The following is a 21833-nucleotide window of genomic DNA, read 5'->3' on the forward strand; positions in this document are numbered from 1 at the left end:
AGAAGTCTCTAAGATAGATATAGTCCAAACAACATTTACTAGTTAATATAATTTGTGAAATTAACAAAAAGATGCGAAAAGTGGGTGAAAGTATAGAAGCAATAAGTATTTGGACGATTCTTATGACGAACTATTTACAGCAGAGTTTGTAATGTAAACACATTAGTTTATTGCTCCGTGCGAATTAGAAAACATAAAATTTCCAATAAAGTACTTTTAAACAGTTGTCCGAATACTTATTGCTTCAACATTTCTATCGATTAATTGTTTTTTTTCTTGTTAATTTCGCAACTTACATAAATAGCTATTTTTGTTTGTAATCTATCTATTTTAGACATTTCCGAGAATATGTAGAATGTCATTGTTTATAAAAAATAAGTTAATAAATTACAATTTTACACAGTTTTTTTGGAAATTGATCGGTGTACGAATACTTTCTACACCCACTGTAGATGTATGTGTACGTACATCGTTGAGAAGCTCCCGCCTGTACTCGGATTCGTCGATATCGATTTCGGAAGCGAGATCCGTATGATCGGTAACATAGCCATCGTAGTGCGCGCTGTTCGCCTCGCTACGTGCATATTCGTCCTCCTCCTCGAGGGTACCGGCGATGGTCGGTATCGAAACACCGCTTGCCAGTAGCATCACCGCGCGTGGCACGAGGTCACCGTTTCAATCTCCTCATTCCACCTTCTTTCGTCCGTTTCCTGAAACACAACATTCTACGATCACTACCAATCCAATTAAACCAAGAATGGGGAACCATATACGAAGTAAACAATAATGCCTCGATTATTGATCAAAATCGTTGCTCGGATTCAGGATTAGAAGTCATCACTGTTTACATTGAGTAACCAAAGTTACAGTTCCCTTTTTTATAGTTCAATGTACTATCTTATGATATCCAGATGATACAAGTCATTTATATGGACATTATGTAAAACGAGCATAGAAAAAAAGGTGCCTTGTTAGGCTGTTTATGTTTGCCCTACAGGCGTGTGGTCCTCGTTAAAAACAAACTACGAGTGGAAAATAATTGTGCACCAAGAACATTAAAAAATGATCGTTTCTAATAAAACCAAACTTTTAAAATAAATAAAATACAATTATAATGTTTAGTTCGGTTTTATTTACGAATATTACTGCAAACACATCTCCATTTAATCTCCACTTAGTAATATTGATCGTGTGTGTAATTGTATCGAATTCGATGGTTCAAACGAATATAGTTCTCAGAATCACCGTTCTTAAACGAAGAGGTCACTACGAGCCTATCGATGCATTACGAGGTCGGTATAACAGTTCCTACAACACCAACATCCAATATTTATTATATATTTCATTTGTGCTCCTACCGAATCTTCGATCTATTTTATACTTAATTTGTGACCCAGTTTATCATTATATGACGTTTATAGTCGAATTTTATAAGCTTGGATCCACAAAGTCTAATCGTAACTGTACAAGGGATAACTGTCGGTTACCGATAATCGATATGACAGTGAACGAAGAATCTATGGTTGGTCATCGATGATTGACGCGATGAAATAAAAAAAAAACATCTTAAAAGAATATAGAAAGTTGTATATTTAACATATAACATAATTTTATACTAATTAACGTAAATTAAAATCATTCTATTAATTTTTGTACACCATGCAAACAAATGTAAATAAAGTATTTATCAGAACACATTTGAAATTATTTCATTTGTACGATACATTTGTGTTATTTTATTTAATGAAATATTTTTGGAAATAATCATTTTATATTTAAAATTATTTCGAATCAAATTGGCCCAAGCCTGATGCATTCAAATCGAATGTCCCCTCCTCATTACTTTCTAATAGGATAATAAAGACAACCAAGTAATTTGAACTAATGTTTCACGGATTCTAGAAATGGTGACACGAAAAATATCGATTACTTTCATTTTTGAGGACGTGCTAGAGTGATTCACTTGAAAATTCGTTGTACTACCATGGTACGAACTATGCGGTATGCAGCATAATACCGGCTGTGCGACGACGGTGCCGTTTCCATGGCAATACATCGTCGATAGGTTGGGTACAGACTAGTCATCCACTATACACACATAGACTGTTGTGCCGAAGAGCACCCAAAGATTATCGTCTTTAATAAAATCAAACCTTGACGCTAATCATATTTATGGTTATGAATGAGTTACTAAGTTTTTTAAATTCTGTTCTCTTGTGAACTATTTAAGAAGTTTTATGAAGTATTTTGTCGAGGGGAAATATTTCAACTAAATTCAATCTTAAAAGTGAAAATGAGTGAAAAGTGAAAATTTAATATTGCAAATATTATAATGTGAACTTCACTTTCAATATTTTTTTATATTATTATATATTGTATGCATTTTGAAGCTTCTTGCACAATCGAATTCCCTGTAAACAAAACAAAATTCACAGTCTAATTATAATATACTTCAGAATTGAAAACATTACTATAGCGACAGTTTTCAGGCTAGGATAAGTTCTAATAGAAAGTGCAAACCTATATAACCGCGATGCAACCAGCGCACCCACGCGAGCCCCCATACCATCCTTATACAGTCACTTTCCCTTTTCCCTCCAACTGCTTTCCGTCCACATTCATTCGTTACCCTCCGTTTCGGCACGACGTCACCGAAACTCACCCCTCAGCACTGTCGTTCGACCAACCCCCACGAAGTCATCCCCCTATCCCAAGCGCACACTTGCTCCGTCTTTTTCCTATCCCATTTATCCGTCCTCCTCCTACGCCATCTTCTAAGCACAATTACGTCTCGTGCAAGCAGACCATTTATACGAGACGCTCCTAAGGTCGACAACCTTGAAGAACGTTCGACGACACGACGTCATGGCCGATGCTTCCTACGTAATACCTTGGTGTCTTCTTACAACTAGCCCTACCACGGCATTAGATTACCTCGGACCCTTGCAGCGAACTATGAAACGGGTGAGTCTACCTTCCGTCTATATCCTATTCTGTCTAGAACGTTATTCGACGCCAGAGTTGGCCAGCGATAACTTTATTTTAAACATAATACGACCAACTCCCGATACAAGTAGTCTCGCTTCGCGTAGCTTCTTTACACGAGATATTACTTGTTTTATATTGTTTAAAAAATCTAATTACTTTGCTTTATTTTGTAATTTCATCGATACTCTGTTATTAGTGGCCCTGTAGCGCCACTAATTCGCATGCTCGTCACACGCTGAGACGCTTGAAATGCCTACACGGAGAATAATACTGTAGAAAAATAGCATTTGCCTTCCATAAAATATTTTAGAAAGAGAGAAGGGTTCTCTTAACTATTAGCTTCAGATCTCGATAAATCCGGCACTGTTAACTTCAACAACAATTTTAATAAATAATAATAACTCGATAACTGGCACTCGAGAGATTCATTGATAATCATAATTATACGCCAATTTATACTGCTTAAGCACCTTCAAACCTACACTGTGAAATCCATACTTTTAGCTAAAATAGCGAAAATTTTATAATAATCATATTCCCTTGGACACGTGTCTTAAGATATATTAGGTATTATTTAAAAAATTTAGCTTGAAAATTAGGATTATTATCACATATTTCTAAGGCAAAATTTATGCTACAAAAATTAAACTAAAAAAAAAAACAAAAAATAATTTGTGATTAAAAGAAGTTATTGCAAATTTTTTAGTCACGTGGATTATTGAAATTCGGATGAAACATCTGCAGATCAGGATCAGATGATGTCCTTTTAACCCTATGCCCGAGTTCCCGATCTACCCCTACTGTATAATACATTCTCACTTTCACCATTCTATGTAGAATGTGGTCTGCATTCACCAATACGTAATAAATGTAGACAAGAGCAACATAATCGGTTTAAATGCTGAAGAGTTGATTTATATTGGAAGATATGACAGTTGTAATGTGAAAAATTGAAAAATTTCACAATAAGTATTATAAGTTATGAGACATATTTGTATGTTTTATTTGATCGATTTAATGTCTGTAACGCACGGATTAATATAAGAAAGATAACATGTAAAATAATATGCCGATCTTGTATAGAAAATGCAAGCTTCAGCTGAAAGATTGTTTCTAACCTAACCCTATAGTAGATCTGCATATATTTCGCTGATTCTACAATAGTTAGACTATTTGTTCCTTGTATTATTATCACTAAATTGCTATTGCTACCTAGACTATTCAACCATATAGATCACTATGTAGATAAATGAAACAGAGTACTTGCAATACTTCCAACACAGCATGTCGAATATATCTTATTGTTTGCAGAATTACACAAAAATTATTCAACAAAAAATACAGAATTGTCTCCGAATACAGGAAAATGATAAAGAAAAAAAAACATAAGTAAAAAGGGTTGACGATAAATGTTAAATAATTGAAAATTAAAAGAAATTTTTTAGAAATGGACAGAATATCTAATCTCTGAACAATTACAAGAGAACGCGATTTTATTGTACCGTTTTTGGTTAAAATCGAAACAAATCGTGAGCTGACAATCAAATACACACACGTAAAATGTACAACGAGCGTAATTGCTGTAACATTTAATTCTATTCGTGTAATGTAATATTTTACACCTTACCTTTTACACCGGGAATTTGATGATTTCGTTGTAACTTTCCATGAGTGTGCATCCACGAACGGAAAAAGGAGAGTATCACATGATGTTAACCGTAACACCATAATCGCACGAAAACTTCGGTTCGCAGTAATTACGTTTCAACGAAATCACGCACAACACATCCGACAGTATCACACGTATGATGTATATTTGAAAATATCTTCACTAATCATACCGAATACTTTTATCCTAAACACCGAATGTAATTCGAAGCAACTGTCCTTTCTACTCTTAATTTTCACCGTGCAGTAACAGAACCGACCCCTTCTTCCCAGTTGTGGCGGCAGATTGTAAATCGAAAACACCCAACATCGATAAAACAGATCAAGAATCGATCAGTGATCTCGAAACACATCGAGACGATATTAGAAATAATCTCACGTCACAATTTGGCCAATCCATGAAACTATCAACAAGTTGGCCATACTGTTCGTGAATGGCGTGTTTCCTTACCGATGTCAACAAATAGACAAGGGCAGAGAGTTTACTTTTTCACCGATGCACGTGACGTAGAATTTGAAATGAAACATGGCGGTTAGACGGCGATTTTGACAGCAAGCGTGTACCGAGGAGTGACTTCGATAAACGCCAAGCATTTTAATCCAGAGGACACAGGAGATGGTACACTGGACGACGCGAATTTTGAAATGATAAATCGATCTGAATCTGTGTGTGATTGGACGTAAACAACGGGACGGTAGTACTGTACGTGCAATGGTAGCGCGGTGCCACAAGTAACTGCGGCAACGTGCGCAAAACGCGTTCAATCGATAATACAGGTTGCCGCGGAACTGCGATAGCCAATAGCAATCAGATCTCATAAGACACACGCGAGGTACACGTGGAAACTGGAAATGCGGCCGCTATTTAATATATTGCCAATATAACCGATGTACTCGGCGGGAAACGCGTTACACGACTGACGAGTACTTTGCCACCCTCGTACGCTTCCCTTCCTCCTCTCGATTCCCCTTTTCCACCCCCTCGATTCGTTTCACCCCAGACTCGTTCGTTCAACCCCAACGTTCAAGAATATGCAAGCGGCCGCTTGCATCGCTATTGACACGGTATAAATTGATACCTTTCCGATACAAGAAAGTTCCCGACGTTCTCGTTTCTTATTTTTATCCGCCATATTAACCCTATCGGTGCCAACCCAAAAAGTTGAATACAAGCATCTTTTATAGACAGCGTTTACAATTAAAATGATCGTCACTCTAATATAGTTTTGCACAGAACGTTTAATGTGAAACATAAACGACGTTAATCAATTTGAAATGCTATTTGTGATATTATAGAATTTGGGAAGAGTTAACTACAAGAATAATAAACACAGCTGTAAAGATGAACCACTATAATGTAACGAAATATTGAAATGATTGTTGATAACTCCCCTTACGTCGCTATGCCTACTATCACCCATATAAGAACTTGTACAATACGGAAGATTTAATTAACAAAAAAATAAAAACTTTTTCAATCCAATTTTTGTAAAGCATTTATTCAATATATACCTTATCCACGCCTCTGCCTTTTCTTTCTTCCATAATCACATTCTTCTACAAGTTGCATTTCTTAGTACACTAAATGTTTTGTAAAGTATCCTTTTTGAAAATTCTCAATAACCTCATTAGATGTTAAATAGAAAGTTATGAAAGACGGCATATTGTATGACATTATTCTTAACATGATTTAAACTCTAATCCATTTTAGATGGCGCAGAATGCACTTGTCGACGTTTTCCTTTCATCGTCGTCAACTATGGCGACGAAAGAAGTTAGGTTATGTTAGGTTAAGTCTTTAGTTGTCAGTTTAAACATGCTCATAAGCTTGACGTTAATTTTTTTAGTGTAACAAATGAAACGGATGCGAATGCAGAACGGAAATACAGACAACATGTCATATTTGCGTGACTGGAGGCAAGCATTACGTACTCCGCACGTCTACAGAGTTGCCAACAGTACTTTTCGTATTCAGAGTCAATATTTGGCACTAATTTTCGTATTACTGAGTGTTCCTTTATTTTTACTCGGCTTTCCTTTGTTGCGTGGAAGTATTCGTTCTTCGACATCGAATGAGTATTTAACTCAGTGCCGGTATCACAAGTACAATAAGACATACCCTTTATCGACTCCGATTAGAACTTCAAATGGAATTACCTATAGAATAGGTATGGTGAGCGATCTTGATCATGATTCCAAAAGTTTAGACAAAAAGAATGTGTGGCACAGCATCATGAAGACTGGAAGTCTCTTTTGGAATCCTACCACGAATTTTCTTTCTATCGTTTGGGATGATAGAAACCATATGTTAACATCATCGTTAACTATGAAAGGACGTGGCATGGAATTGTCAGAATTAGTTACCTTTGATGGACGTTTACTGTCTTTCGATGATCGTACTGGAGTAGTATACATTATCGAAGGAGAGGAAGCATATCCTTGGGTCATATTAATGGATGGTAATGGCAAAAACTCTAAAGGTAGGTCGAGCTTATCATCTGTAGTTTTAGTTAATCTATGAGAATATTGGTATTAAATATATGAATTCATTTCCAGGATTTAAATCTGAATGGGCAACTGTTAAAGACGAACACCTATACATTGGCAGTATGGGCAAAGAATGGACTACCCCATCAGGAGAATTTTTACACAATAATCCACTATGGATAAAAGTATTATCTCCCCGTGGTGAAATTCATTCTTTGAATTGGATTTCAAATTATAAACGATTAAGGCAAGCCATCGATATTGAGTATCCGGGTACACGATTATTCATTTCACATACAATTATTTTATATACGACTACGAAAATTAATTACTAAATACTACCTTTTTAATAGGTTATGTGATTCATGAATCAGGAGCTTGGAGCGATATACATAAAAGTTGGTTCTTTCTACCAAGACGATGTTCTCGTGAACGTTACAATGAGACTACAGATGAAACAATGAGTTGTAATGTTTTATTAATGACAGATGAAAATTTTGTAGATATCAAGGTTTTTATTTATCTCTTCTTTATCTTTATACTGTGACTCAGCGCATTTATTGGGTCATAAAATAAAATTTTGTATTGATAAATTCTTGTTTTCAGGTTATCAAAATTGGTACTTTAATTCCACTTAGAGGTTTCTCAAGTTTCAAATTTCTACCAGGCTCTCAAGACTCGATTATCGTGGCTCTCAAAACCGAAGAATACCAAGGACAGACTGCCACGTACATCACGGCATTTACACTCGATGGAGTAATTTTAATGCCGGAAGTTAAAGTAGTAGATAAAAAGTTCGAGGGACTAGAATTTATTTAACATTCCGCTTAGGAATAGTATTATTTAATTTAAAAAAATTATGTAAATAAATGTACAGATTTTATAGTACAATCTTGTTATCAAACATCTCATTGAAGTCTGTGTAAAATTGCTTCGCACAGATCTCTAAAAGATATGAATATTGTTCCCCCTAAAATGCAAAAGCGTCGAATGTTCTTCAACGTTCGTCAACTTTTGTAGCACACTTATATACCTATTTATATAACAAACGTGACTGCTGTAATATACCTTCATATAAATGTCATGAAGCTAATCACTTATAAATATGTAAGACGGAAATCGCTATTTTAGCCGGAATCAATATCGTACAAAAATTGTGGAATAGAAATCTCATGGTGCTATTTTATACATTAATCATTACATTGTCTGCAATACAACAGTATTCCGATTGATTTATTTCTTTTATTTCAGTCCTTTTTCTAAATTTTCACCTCGGAAAATCACATGGGAGGAACTTTTCTCCGGTAGCGTAATATGGTTTCAGGGTCGTAACGTATATAGTGTAAAATCAATAATATACATATATACAGAAAGCTGGCAGTGGTGGCAGCAGCAATGCGCTACGCCGAGAGGATTTAGTCAACTCGTGGCACCATAGAAAGATAGAGAGAGAATTACACTTCGTTGATATCGAAATCGAATTTTACAAAATAATTATAAACAGTTTCTTAATTAAATTCGCTTGAAGTAGTGATTGTAAAGTTCAGTTTTTCATGTTAGTCTTCGAATCGCGCAAAACTCTCGACACGAAACTCACGTTGCTTTTAGAGTAAAGATAATCCAATAATAATAAATATAAAGCGGAAATTGTTAAACTAAAAGTATAATTAGAATTTTCGAGTTTAAATCGAAATAAAACCTCAAAAGCTGCGTTCGACTCGATCTCGTGAGTGAATATTCAAAACATTCGCTAATTATTAAAAAAATTTTCATTTTTTTTAATTACTTTTTCAATTTTTCCATTTTCATGGAAATGTACAACTTACTGCCTGTGGAAAGTGACCGATACCCATGACGGAAGTGGTGCATTGCATTAGTAGGAAAAGCTCCTTTTTCTCTAACGAAACATTTTATTTGATTACAACGAAAGATTTCACCTTTGATTTTCCTTTCCCGCAGAGCACTATAATGGGGGAAATGGCCACAGTTGTGGGAAGAATGTTTCCCATGCTTATCCACGATGATACGGCAACCCGAACGCGCTTCCCAGCACCGTGACGTAAATTCGCCGACAACCCAAAGCAATAGCGTTGCTTTTAACCTTGGGGAAATTTTTGTTAAGTTTGTGCGAAACATAAAACACCGTCACTGTTTGTTTCTTGAAAGTAACTTCGAGAATTCGAGTACCTAATCCAGACCTAACGCACACGTGTTCTACGACACAGATACTACGGTACTCTCCGCTTTTTTTCAAATATAGTCATCTGCGTTAACAAAAGTTAAGAAATACTTAAAGAATCATGGCTAAGAAATCTGAGGACGCGAAGGAATGGAGCACCGCCAGACTGGGGATTTCCCTTCTTTTAAATAACAAAACTGAGGAGGCCGAAGCTCTATTTACTGGACACCCGCATAGCTTTCACATAAAAGCCGGTCGCTGCTTCGTTTTATTTATGGTACGCGAGTAACGGGTAATGTATGATGGTTATTTCTTAGGGCGATAATAGGAGAGTTAATCATGTCACTATTGAATTTTTGTTATAGATAGTACGAAATACAGAAAGGTTTTCAGGTCACATTGATCGCACGCGGGCAATTCTATTTTAAACAAGGAATTTTGCAATAACGTTCGCATACTGCATTGCGTGCCACCGTATAAGGTGTATAAACGGCTAACGTGTTAATTGCATAATTAAATATTTAGACGAAAAATATTTATTACGACTTGTACCCACGCGATTTGGTTGATGAAGATTCGCTTGAAATATTCATTTGGATTATAACATTTTTATTTCTACGTGTTCTGTTGGATGATAAAAGGTTCTAAAGTACTGTTAAAGTTTCAGTCGATTAAATTGCGCAGAGCTTCGGGTATTGATCAAATTTCTTGCTCGGATTCATGATCAGGAATCATCACTATCACTGTTTATGTTTCTTCAGCTGAAGCAGACGGAAGTTGTACAAACATTTTATCCCATCCATGCGACTAGTTTCGAAGAAATATTCTCTACGCGTGCTTCGCATATCGATAATTGGCGATCTTTTGACTAGCATTATTGTATAACTTAAAATGATTCTTCGTGTTTTATCCAAGTGACTTATAATTTGTAACAGCTGAATATCTCAAAAACGGAATTTATCAAGCCTTCTTTCCTTCTTCTACTAATCTTGTACTATCACTTCCATTAATCAGTTAAGATTTCTTATATTTACAATTTTTAAAACACCCTGCACGTTCTAAAAATAGGCAAAGCAGTAAATAATTTTAACATAAATTTTTAGAACGCTTTGATGACATTCGAAGATGACAAACTCCAGCAAGCTATTCTGCTTCTGAAGGATATGGAGAGGGAATGCGCGAGCGACATAGGATGGCTGAAGTCCATGAAGAGTAGAGTCTTCAGGGCGGACGAAACAGGCGTAATTACTCTTAGAAGAAATGTTTCTTCTTTCTATTTTAAATTGAAACGCTTGACGTACATCTGCAAATGCCAATTAAGGAATGAATATTCTAGAAAGACTATGTCGATAGACTGGAAAGACAAATAGTGCTGGCGGACTCGCAGGTGTGCTCGGCGATATTAACGTTACTACAACAAGAACTCACTGGTTACGTGCGCGGTGGTTGGATGTTACGTAAAGCCTGGCGAGTTTATCAACACGCGCACACGCAAATCTCCCAGTTATATCAGCGCACATTTGGTGCTAATTCATCGGGTACGAAACTGCGTTTGACAATTATCCGCGAATGCTATCAATATTTCCATGTGCCCTGTTGCCTGCGATCGTTTATGTATGGATATTATTTACAAAGGAAACAGTCTAGGGGCATGATTGTACTTTTATTTAAAGAGAGAACATCCTCATCCTACCTCATTAACTTTATTTGTATTTATTATTATTTTAACAATCATTGCTTATAATTATCTAGTTTGTTGTTATTATTTTATACGTTTCTCTATCAGTTTCCTATTTCCATTACACGTCAGAGTAATGCTTCCGTCCTTTTGATTGTTTAATATGTATTCCGCATTCCCATCCGAGGGTAGAAGATATACTAGAATATATAAATTCAACGAATAAATGTGAATCATTTCTGCATGGCAATGTTTGCGAATAAATTTTGAAATTATCCGTGAATTAATTTCGAAACAAAACGATTTCCCCGATTTTTCAGTGCAATTCGACACAAGATGCAGCACTCCCACGCGTAACGGTTCTTCCTACTCCCTGCAAAGTCCACAGAGTCCAGGTTCTTCGGAATGGTCTATACCGTCTTGCAACGGTTCAACCAGCAACTTGACGCCATTCACGTCCCCATCAGGTCTGCGAAGCTCACTATCAATGTTCTTCTCGCTCACTGGCATCACGTCCGAACAACAGACACCGTAATTGTTGTTTCTTCTTACAAACATATCTTGCTCCTCATCGTGGTACCCTTCAAATTGCTTCTATTCCGAATAAACGCCACTCGCGTCAGAATTACTACTTGAAAACATCGAAGACTACACTTTTTATGCGCGAATTGCTAAAACATGTCGATGACTGCGATGGCATAGAGTCAATATTCATCAGAAGCTAAGTGGCTGTTGAAATGTTAACACTTTATCTACCAGAAGCTTATTTACAGGCCTTTCGATCGCAGTGTTTAGTTCTTTGAATTTATTAACTGTGTTGTTGGTTGTCTGCTTAGTGTTCAGTTTGAGGAAACAGATAAGACTTACGGTAAACTTAGTAACATTGTGTAAAAAATTAGCAACGGCCTAGATTAATATACCCTAATGAAGAAAATTTTCTTCTAAAAGCTAGACTGTGTCTGAAGAGACTGGTAATTACAAGTGTTAAGATTCGATTCAGCTACACTGAACAAAGCATACTAATTATTTTGCTTATCTGTTATTGTTTTCGGTTGATGATGAGTTTAAATGCTGTTCCTGGAAAACTAACAGAGGTTGGAAAAGTGACGTATTTTGCAGGTTTGTGGAACCTACCGAGGTCTCCCGACTGATGTCTGCGGTTAGCTTCGGCTATGGAATTTACCAACTGTGTGTCAGTTTACTGCCGCCTTCTCTTTTGAAAGTGATTCACTTTTTGGGGTTCGAGGGCGATAGAGAAGCTGGTCTAGCTGCGCTGATGAACGCACGTCTCAGCGAAGATATGCGTGCTCCTCTTGCCACGTAAGTATCCTTGATCACCTGTATCTTATCGCTGTAATTAAAGTAAATTGAACATTGATTTACGCGCCTTTCATTCTAGTTCTGATATTGGATGAGTCGCTGAGGTTCTGTTTTTTTTAGTAACAGTTTTGTTATGGTAGTTTAAGGGTGTATGTTTGCTTGAAATATTTTAAGGGTGTTAAGCAATAAAAAAAAAGTCTATTTCTGACCCAGAAAAAAAGAGTACCCCCTTAACATTCTAAGTACTCCATATACTTTTCCCTTATAATGCAGTTTTAAAGCTATTCCACTTTTAATTTTTTATATTAAAGTGTAAACTTGACCTATCGTTCATTGCAGTCTATCTTTGCTTTGGTACCACACAATTGTGCGTCCATTTTTCGCTCTCGATGGAAGCAACTTGCGAGCCGGTGTAAACACTGCAAAACAGCTGATTGCTGAATGTAGCCCGGAGTTCAACAATTCCGCCCTCTTCCTCTTCTTCACCGGTCGAATAGAGAGGCTCGAGGTAAACATGTCTGTAAACTCTGAAATGGCTTCTCAATCTGCACATTCTTAAATTAAATCGCTTAATTAGTTAATATCTTGTTCATATAAATTTATGTCTCCCATTCTATTGCTTTCTCACTTAAACAATTGCTCTCCACTTGTTATATACAAATAACTGCCCCCTTTGATCTGCAAATATGCAATCTCAGTTCACCAAGATCTTAAAAATTCTAAAAGTCGAACTCAGCAAAAGTGATCTCAGGGAGAATTAATTATACTGCGAAAAATAATCGTTTTAACGATGATCTTATAATTGCAGTCGAACGTGAATGGTGCACTCGAAGCGTATGGAAGAGCTGTCGAAGCTTCGAATCAAAGGGAGATAAAGTTGTTGTGTCTGCACGAGGTTGCTTGGTGTCACCTCATTCGCCTCAGTTACGAAGAGGCTTACCGATCTTTGACGCAACTGCGACAGCAGTCTAGATGGTCGAAGAGCTTCTATGCTTATTTAGGAACCGGTAAATGATAAACTAGAACCTCGATTGTTACAGAAAATTGATGCTGAACTCCTGCGATAATCAAGGTAACCAATCCAGCGAGTAGTATCCATACACAGATTCCATCCCCATCGCCCCCCCCCCCTCCGCCCCTCTCACTTGTCCACACCATGCAGTAAACGAGGTTTTGGTGCAGTAATCGAGGTTCTATTGTATACACTTCTCCACTTTATCGCTCGTTCTCATTAGTTACTTTTGAATGACTTTGTTCCTTAGTTTGTTACGGAGCGATCGGCAAGTTCGACATCCTGGCTACGATTTATCGAAAGATTCTTCATTTCGCCAACGGAATGAATAGAGAGACGCAACTCGGGGCGTTCATCTTGCGACGGGCACCTAAACTGGTCGACCAAGAAACTGGACAGCCTTATACTGTTCTGTACTACAGATTGCTGGTGTACGAACTACTCTATTTATGGAACGCGATGCCGTCCTGTTCGCCAGAGTCACTCCGAGGAATACTTCTAGGTAATAAAATGATAGATAGTGAAATGTAATTCCTTGTACGTGTCAAGTTTAGATATTCATGTTTGTTAGTTTGAGTATACACATTTTTTCAGATTTAAAAATATACGAACATGTATCTCATCAAGAACTTATAAACATTTGTCTAAAACATGTTTTAATTGTACTATCGGAAATACCTAAAAAATGGTGGCATAGCTTAACGGGTAGACCCTGCATAATATAATAGAATATATAATAATTATTTACTTGTTATTTTATTTTAAGAATGCAAAGGAAATCGATCAGACGAGCCAATGGTTGGGCTAGCCGATTTGATCGAAGGAGCAGCGCATTCCTACCTCGGTGATAAGGATGCATCCATCGAATGCTTCAGAAATTGCTTGAGACGTCGTAATCGGTCCAACGACGCATATGATCAACACGTCAGCGCATTTGCGCTTTATGAACTTGGTAGTGCGCTTTGTGCCACTAATGTAAGTAATAAAAAATGGTACATGATTATTGTACATACAGAAGACAACTGGGATCCACGGTACATCTCTCTAATGGTCCCAGCGATTATTTTCTATTAAAATCATCATTTTATGTTGCTATCGAAATATCATGTTTATTATAAATCATATTGCTTTACCACCTTCAAGAGTAATTGTTAACGAGATCTTGGCTAAGTGTGTGAAAGCAGATTAATGGTATTATACATGCAAAAGATGTGAGAATAGTTTCAAACACTTTATTAAATAGTCTCAAATACTTTATTATTAACACTAAATTTTGAGTTCAGATTTGGAATCAGCGACCCCGATAACCCTTGTATACCAAATTTCATCCAAATCGGTCGAAAGGAAAAAAAGCTATAAATGTTTCTCTTTCAAAGAATTTTGAGGAGTCAAGGAATGTCAAGGAATTTAGAAGGGTGTTCCTTCCAGGAAATACTACAAATTTACTAGTATTTCTCGGAATTGGAATGGCCTTGCAAGGACGTTGTATGTATATAGGTCACTACGTCTGTCCTTCTCTTATAATTGTCTATAAAATAGGAAACTTCGAGGTGTTATAGCTCAGCGTAAATTCGTCCGATTCGATTCTAACAAAATTCAAATTAAAGGGTGAAATTTCTACTATCTAATAGATTGTTATGATCATTGTTAGATGTCTTTAAACATTTGTTTTATTTATTGCTGTACTGGCCAGAAATATAATCCTGGTGTAGTAATTGCATGCTGGAAGTTAACTTGCGGTTCCAAGCAAGTAAATATTAGTATCAAGGGTAACATAGGATATTATAATTATAGGATACTATTTATATATCTAGGATAGAAATGCTAAACAGTTGGCTTTGCAAATGAATATTTTAATAATATCAGAAAGAAATGCATCCCTTCTTTGTGAATTTGTCATCCTTCTAACTTAGAACATTCATAGTCTGAGCAAAATTATGAGACTTAATACTTTGGAGTCTGAATAATATTAAACTGGCAAATATAAAAACAAAAAGAAAAATATAGAAGATATCATCATAAATATAATAAATCATCATAGTATTTAGGTACTTCTCATTTACTATATTTCAGAATGTCGAGGAAGGGAAAGCAGTGCTCCTGAGAGCTCAAAACCAGTACAGGGATTACGACTTCGAGAGCAGGCTCAACGTGAGAATACATACATCCCTGAAGAATTTTAACTGACAACAAGTGAAAGCTCCGAGACCATGTTTATATTTATTGTTCACGGTACACATAGTACTCTCATGCTAAGATGGTATACTGCGTACCTAATGTGATAATATTGTCCTCTATCATTCCGTCTGCATAGTTCAACTAAAGAGTCCGTCATCGATTCAAATGCAAACACGTAAGACTCGATACCACAATATAGTTCTCCTAGAATACGAAGAACTGTACCAACTGTGTTCTGGCATTCCGTCTACGAATGGTAGCAATCTTAAGAACATCAATTGTTCGTATTTAAATGTACAAAAAGAACAAGAAATACGATAGCCTTCATATACATACAATGTACATAAACCTTTTCGCCCTATTAAAGATATAATTACGAAAGTGATTAGAGTAAATACTTTTTTCTATAATTGTACTGCTCTGCTCCAAGAAGATGACCTGTGGCTCTGAAGTGAGTCAATTTTTGAAAATTTTGAATAAGAGGATTGTTTTAGCTCATTAGTCTTGAAAAGATATAGTCTCTACGATTAAATAGATTTCGGACTATATAATGTAATTATAGATTATATAATTATATTGACTATGCAATTATACAATAAAATATACAATGAACTATATAATGAAATAAAATGCTCCTTCGATTTGCAGTTTGAAAGAGGAGCTTTAGGTCGTCGCCAGAAGCCATCTTCTTGTATTTTCTGGACGATACGTCAAGTGTAATACAAAGTAAGGGATACATTCCCAACTTTTCCAAACATTTGACTTGGACCATTGTCAAGTGGGACATTAGTGACGCATTTATTTATCCTGATAAAAATAATACTAGTCGCGTCAAATTTCGTGATAGTCAGTTAATACAAACTTTGAAATAAATAATATTAAATTGAGTCGCTGATAACTTTATAAAGTGATTGATGCGACCATAACTGATATATTATAACAAAATGTCAAGTTTTAATCTCAGTTTCTGTCATTATCTTGATTTCTCTCAAAGTCACCCGAAGGTCGATGTACTATATATTGTAATAAAATAATCTTGAGATCCTGAATAATGATGAACAAAAATAATTATAAATAATATTGTTTATCTTTTGGAAACAACAAATTTCATCTTGATATCAAGATAAGCATAATTTACTAAAGTTGACGTTGCACTCTACGTTTACTGATAAACTCCTTAACAAGTAAGGAGAAACTTTTAAAACTTTCGTTCCGTTTGAATAAGAATAAAATATAACAGTGAGGAAAAATGCTTAAAAGTCATAAACCAGTCTTAAAAATCATTCGAAAACAGTTGCACTAAAAATGAATTTTCATTTTCTCTGAAGAAAGGTGATAGACATCCAAGATTTCGCTCGGTGTAGCAAGAAACTGAAGTTTGTTTTGAAGCTCATTCAGCCGAACTCAGCCACTAGCCGTGCGATTAATGGCCGAGCTGACAGAACCTCGACAAAATTTGATATAGAATCTAAACTGCAGAGTGTCTATTTCGGTCCTTCAAAAGATCAAAGCTGTGATTATGAGGACGATCCGATGAGCGTTCGACAAACTCACTGCTGCGCTAATGGAGGAACCTGTCCAGCCGCTATATTGAATTCCTCTCGTCAATCTCCTTGGTACTGTAAACTCATCAAACCATTTGTATTTTGCGTCATTACATCGTTGTTAGGTACGTTTCCCTCTGATTAATAAATTAAAACTGTAAACTAATCCATCATTGGAACCCACTGCACTTAGGAAAGATTTTGTCTGAAATGTTTGCTTATCCTTTCACGAATATTGACGTTTAACATGGTTTACCTATGTATTGGTGTATAATCAACGTCTCGATGTACGCTAAATAAATATCAAAAGTATTATGCTATTGATATACACTTTTAGTTACATTTAGACATCGAATGTTTACACAAGTTCGTATTTTTACAGATTCAAATAAAGAATTGTGATTTAAATGGATGTATGTCTTATCTTATGTAAAACATCTCTATAAAAACGCGTTTAAAGCTTATAAAAAACTATACGAAGTTTATACAAAAACATTTGTATATTCTTTCTGAGTAGTATTATTAATAGAAACAAGATTGGAATCATTTTTCATTTTATAGACTTCGAAAAAAATTCCTAAAGTATGCTTAATTTTTCGGTCGTCGAACCAGAAAGACGATGAACCTAGAAGTGTATTCCAATGATGGGTTGAGAGACATCAATGAAAGATTACAAGTTTATGGAGAACCTTGTAAATTTAAAAAAGTCTCGATTATTGGAAATAAAAGTCATCCCACTGCAAATTTCAGCCATGTCCGTGTCTCACTTGTGCGACAAATACTCAGCCAGCAAGACCTTCAAAATAATCAGGTCCGACTTGGTGAATCTTCGTGTGCACTTGAATACACTTTCGGTAAATTAGTATACCGTTGTTTGTTCTCGTTTATAAATATTTTAAATTGTATCTTTAAGCAATGTTCCCTTAGATGGAGGTAAAGAACGTAATGGAGACGCGAGACGATTTAAAGAGTAAGTTGAAAGAAGTTGGACACGTGATTCCAAAAATGTCCGAGGCCATTCTCTATTTAAGAAACGAAGTGTCCGAGGGTAAAAAAGATACGACGTATCAGTTACGACCAGGGCTGTGTCTAGGTCGGGGTTTTCTCTTAATATCTCCTTAACGAAGCCTCGGACAACATTTTAATTACAGAAAAAGTTGTATCAAATCACCCCCCGAACCACCTCTTTCAAGGACCTCCAACATTTTTGGGACACCCTGTATAATACTTGCACCTGTAGCTCCTACCTTGTCACGGCCCTGGTCACAGCACCATACCCTTCGTTCTTTATCGTAATAATCATAACTGATTATTTATATGAAACAGGAATGGATACGCACACGAGGGCGTTATTAAAGGCTATGTCTCCAGAGAGCGTGAAAAATTTGGTGAGGAGTGAATTGCAAACATACGACGCCGACAAAACTGGAATGACTGATTACGCTCTCGGAAGTTCAGGTTTATGAGGAAAAAAAAATGAAGTTCCCCTTTCATAAGTCAGCTACAAATTGATCTATTTATTTTGGGATACTTAGGCGGCGCAATCCTCTCCACGAGGGACACGGAAACGTATTCGGCTGGAGCACCAGTACTGAAACTGTTTGGTATTCCCCTTTGCCAACAGCAAAACACGCCTCAAGCTATAATTCAGGTTGCTAGAAATCGTTTTTATTATTATTTGCGGTTCTTAGACGCAGGAATTTGCAATGATGAAGTCTATGTCAACGGAGGCTGGCTTTAGGCATTAATTTAATGAAGGCGCCACTAATCAGTGGTACCTAGGGCACGCCAAACCTTTGAACTATGTAGTCTTGATTTGTTATTACACTATTTTTATATTAAGGCGTATCGAATCACGTGGGTGTAATTTTAAAAATGAACTGGACGCATGAAAATGATTTAAAAAATTTTTAATTTGACTCGTTTCGTCTAGTTTCTGAATTATTAATTTTTGTATTTTAAGTGTAGAAGTCTTACGCACTCCAATCTAAAACAAAAACACTGTATTAGTGACATGCGTGATCATAGTTACTAGTATTTTAGACTCTATATTATCAAACATGATTGATTACACAGACTGGTGTTCTTCCTGGCGAATGCTGGGCCTTCAAAGGCAGCAGTGGCAGCGTCGTCATACAGTTACTTGGTTCCGTATATGTTTCCGGCATCAGTCTCGAACACATTCCAGAAACGATATCACCCACGGGAGAAACAAGCACTGCTCCCAAAGACTTTTCCATTTGGGTAAATTGCAGCGTATATTACAATTAAAAAATATTGCTTTGAATAGTGAGGTGAATGCAGTGTACATGTATAAATCACAGTATTCGTATTTATAAACGAATCTTATCCATAGGAATAATGCAAATAAATAAATAACATTTTTAAGAATTTTGGACATTTCTAAGACATATGATCATTTACTCTATTCCTTCATACCATTGTTCACTTACTTCTAATAAAACTTCAAGGATTTATTACGCATTTTCAGGGATTGGAGTGCTTGGAAGATACCAACCCCTTCTTCTTTGGTAATTTTACTTACGACAATACTGGCCTTCCTCTACAATACTTCGATGTTCAGGTAAATCGAAATTTGTCATGCTCGGTACAGTACTGTATAATACTGTATAACACTTGTGCAATTTGTGTTTTTTCTTTCTTTTTATTGTAGAAGAAACCAAAGAATCCATACAAAATAGTCGAATTAAAGGTTCACTCCAATAGCGGTAACAACGAATACACCTGCATCTATCGAATACGGATCCACGGGCGACTGTGTCGAAGCAATAGATAATTCTATCTTAATTATTTAAAATAATCATTTAACATCTTAAATATCTAACTAGCTAATCGAGAACAAAAATTTCGGCAAAACTGTTGCGACCAAAGGGACTGGCTTCATGGAGAATTTGAAGATCGCTCGTCGACGTAGTGTAATTAATTAATATTATTTTATGTATACTTATACGTATAGTAAATAAAGACATATATATTTCATATTATTATTACTTTCATTGGTGTTCGTTTTATCATCGATTAGATGAAGCGGTATATTTACTATCACCACCATTTGTGACTATTGGAGTTATCTAAAAATTTATCCATGCATAGAACCTGTAATGTTTTGAAATAAGGATAGTTGTTTTGCAAGCCTAAACTAAAAGACTATATCTTTAAAATAGATTATGAATCCATATGAAACATATAGTTTTCTATTGCTGACTAAAAAAAAAAAATATTTGAATTGATGTTTTAAATTAAACGAACGAGTATGGAGAACTACATATACTAATACTAGCTTTGTGGTGGTACCTCCTGTCCCATGGCATACATCAATACACAAACATCTTGTATATGAGCTCGACACTTTGGATCCAGATTGATCGAAATTTTGATTATTTTCAAAATAAATAACTCGATAGTATTTTTTATTGATCATGTCCTACGTCTAGATTTACCAAAATTGCTCCCAGGCAAAGCCGGGACAGGTGGCTAGTTAAAAATAAATTTATTAATGTATAACTTATACAAAAAAGACTCTTAAACTACTCAATAGTATCTACAAATGCTTCTAATGACTTTTAATTCAATTAAATAAAACGAAATTCAAATTTTCCGCCGGAAATTGGTGTCACCGCCATTTAGCGGTGAAAATACCGAACTAATTTTTACGTTTGGTCAGCGCCTCTATCGGGAAAATAACCAAGTTTAACCTGGATTAGTTCCTTTTTTACTGCTAGATGGCGTTATTTACATTGCTTTTTTACCGACAGGTGGTAATTTATCGACTGTGTCGGTAAAAAACAACGAATATGCCACCATCTAGCCATTAAAAAAGGAACTAATCAAGGACAAACTTGAGTGTTTTCCCGATAGATGCACTGGTTAGCAACCCTGAGGTACCCGAGCTATAGGGGAGCCTGCGGGCCCCAACAGATGTATGAAGTGTAAAAATGGATATAATGTAAATGTTATATGGAAAAAAAACATATGTGTAAGTCTTGTGAATTGTAACAAGCAAGACAGTACCAAGAAAAGTGCAAACAATCCGACAGCACTATCGCTCAAGTAAAGGAAATCAATTCGAAATCAATTCAAAATCAAATCAAATAAAATAAATAAAAAAAATGAAAAATGAAAATAATACACGCACGTGTGAATATTTACAAATGTTTAAAGGATATTTCACTTAAATTACTTTATATATACTTACCGTAAAACAACTATTGTTCTAACGTTGGTAAACAGTGCGAATTATCTGTTCATTCATAAGATTTGTATTATACTGGTTGTATTTTCACCTTATATTAGACAGGAAAATTTATTGTGATACTATAGGTATATACATATTATGCTCTGAAGAGTCCATCAAACGCAGTTGTTTAAACGCGTCTGTAAATCGCGTATAGTAGAGGAGGAAAGAATCTTCTTATCATGTTTAAAAAATTGTAATACTATAGTATTTCTATTACACTACCATTTCTATTTATACATTACGTTGATGAAGACAATAAATTTCCATATTGGCACGTGATGTTACAATGTACCTAGTGCAATGTCAGTCCGTACTAAGTAAAGAGAATTATAAAAAAAAGGTACTTGCACAACCGGTTAAAAACATCACGGTCACTTTGTCATCGCATTACGTATTGCCAGTTTATTCGTGGCAATATTGGTCACTGCTACATTAACTTGTCAGTAATGGTATTTTTTCACGCTTGTTGAAACACGATAAAGGACGGTAAACAATCGATATTAAGCACAATAGGTAGTAAT

The 21833-nt window shown here is 35.7% G+C and overlaps 4 protein-coding genes across 5 annotated transcripts in view; 3 read left to right on the forward strand and 1 right to left on the reverse strand.

Moving 5' to 3' along the window:
• The window catches only part of LOC128896225 (protein rhomboid), a 427225-nt gene extending 421064 nt beyond the window's left edge, over positions 1-6161 (reverse strand). Inside the window, exons 1-2 of one of the 2 annotated variants that reach the window (XM_054159441.1) lie at positions 4616-6161; positions 469-710 (exon numbers count right to left, since the gene is read on the reverse strand). In XM_054159441.1, coding sequence (XP_054015416.1) covers positions 469-648 — 180 coding nt within the window. In that variant the 5' untranslated portion in view covers positions 649-710; positions 4616-6161. Of the gene's footprint in view, positions 1-468; positions 856-4615 lie in introns of those variants that run through there. The other variant, XM_054159442.1, reaches the window with a different exon arrangement.
• LOC128896240 (heat shock protein Hsp-12.2) overlaps positions 1-21833 on the forward strand; it is a 140914-nt gene that overhangs the window by 82792 nt on the left and 36289 nt on the right. The window lies entirely within an intron of this gene.
• On the forward strand, positions 6368-8375 carry LOC128896227 (soluble calcium-activated nucleotidase 1). Its single transcript, XM_054159445.1, has 4 exons — positions 6368-7136; positions 7213-7416; positions 7497-7654; positions 7750-8375. Exons 1-4 carry the CDS (start codon positions 6512-6514, stop codon positions 7960-7962), a joined length of 1200 nt encoding a protein of 399 aa, XP_054015420.1. The 5' UTR covers positions 6368-6511; the 3' UTR covers positions 7963-8375.
• Positions 8453-20030, forward strand: LOC128896255 (tetratricopeptide repeat protein 39C-like). The gene is made up of 18 exons (XM_054159487.1): positions 8453-8869; positions 8983-9019; positions 9103-9599; positions 10426-10563; positions 10659-10872; positions 11321-11531; positions 12120-12320; positions 12660-12828; positions 13129-13327; positions 13583-13834; positions 16976-17179; positions 17805-17908; positions 17982-18102; positions 18381-18512; positions 18590-18705; positions 19131-19298; positions 19546-19638; positions 19729-20030. Exons 3-18 carry the CDS (start codon positions 9444-9446, stop codon positions 19849-19851), a joined length of 2601 nt encoding a protein of 866 aa, XP_054015462.1. The 5' UTR covers positions 8453-8869; positions 8983-9019; positions 9103-9443; the 3' UTR covers positions 19852-20030.

The sequence above is a fragment of the Hylaeus anthracinus genome, unplaced genomic scaffold (assembly GCF_026225885.1).
Source record: "Hylaeus anthracinus isolate JK02 unplaced genomic scaffold, UHH_iyHylAnth1.0_haploid 0, whole genome shotgun sequence".
Classification (NCBI taxonomy): domain Eukaryota; kingdom Metazoa; phylum Arthropoda; class Insecta; order Hymenoptera; family Colletidae; genus Hylaeus; species Hylaeus anthracinus.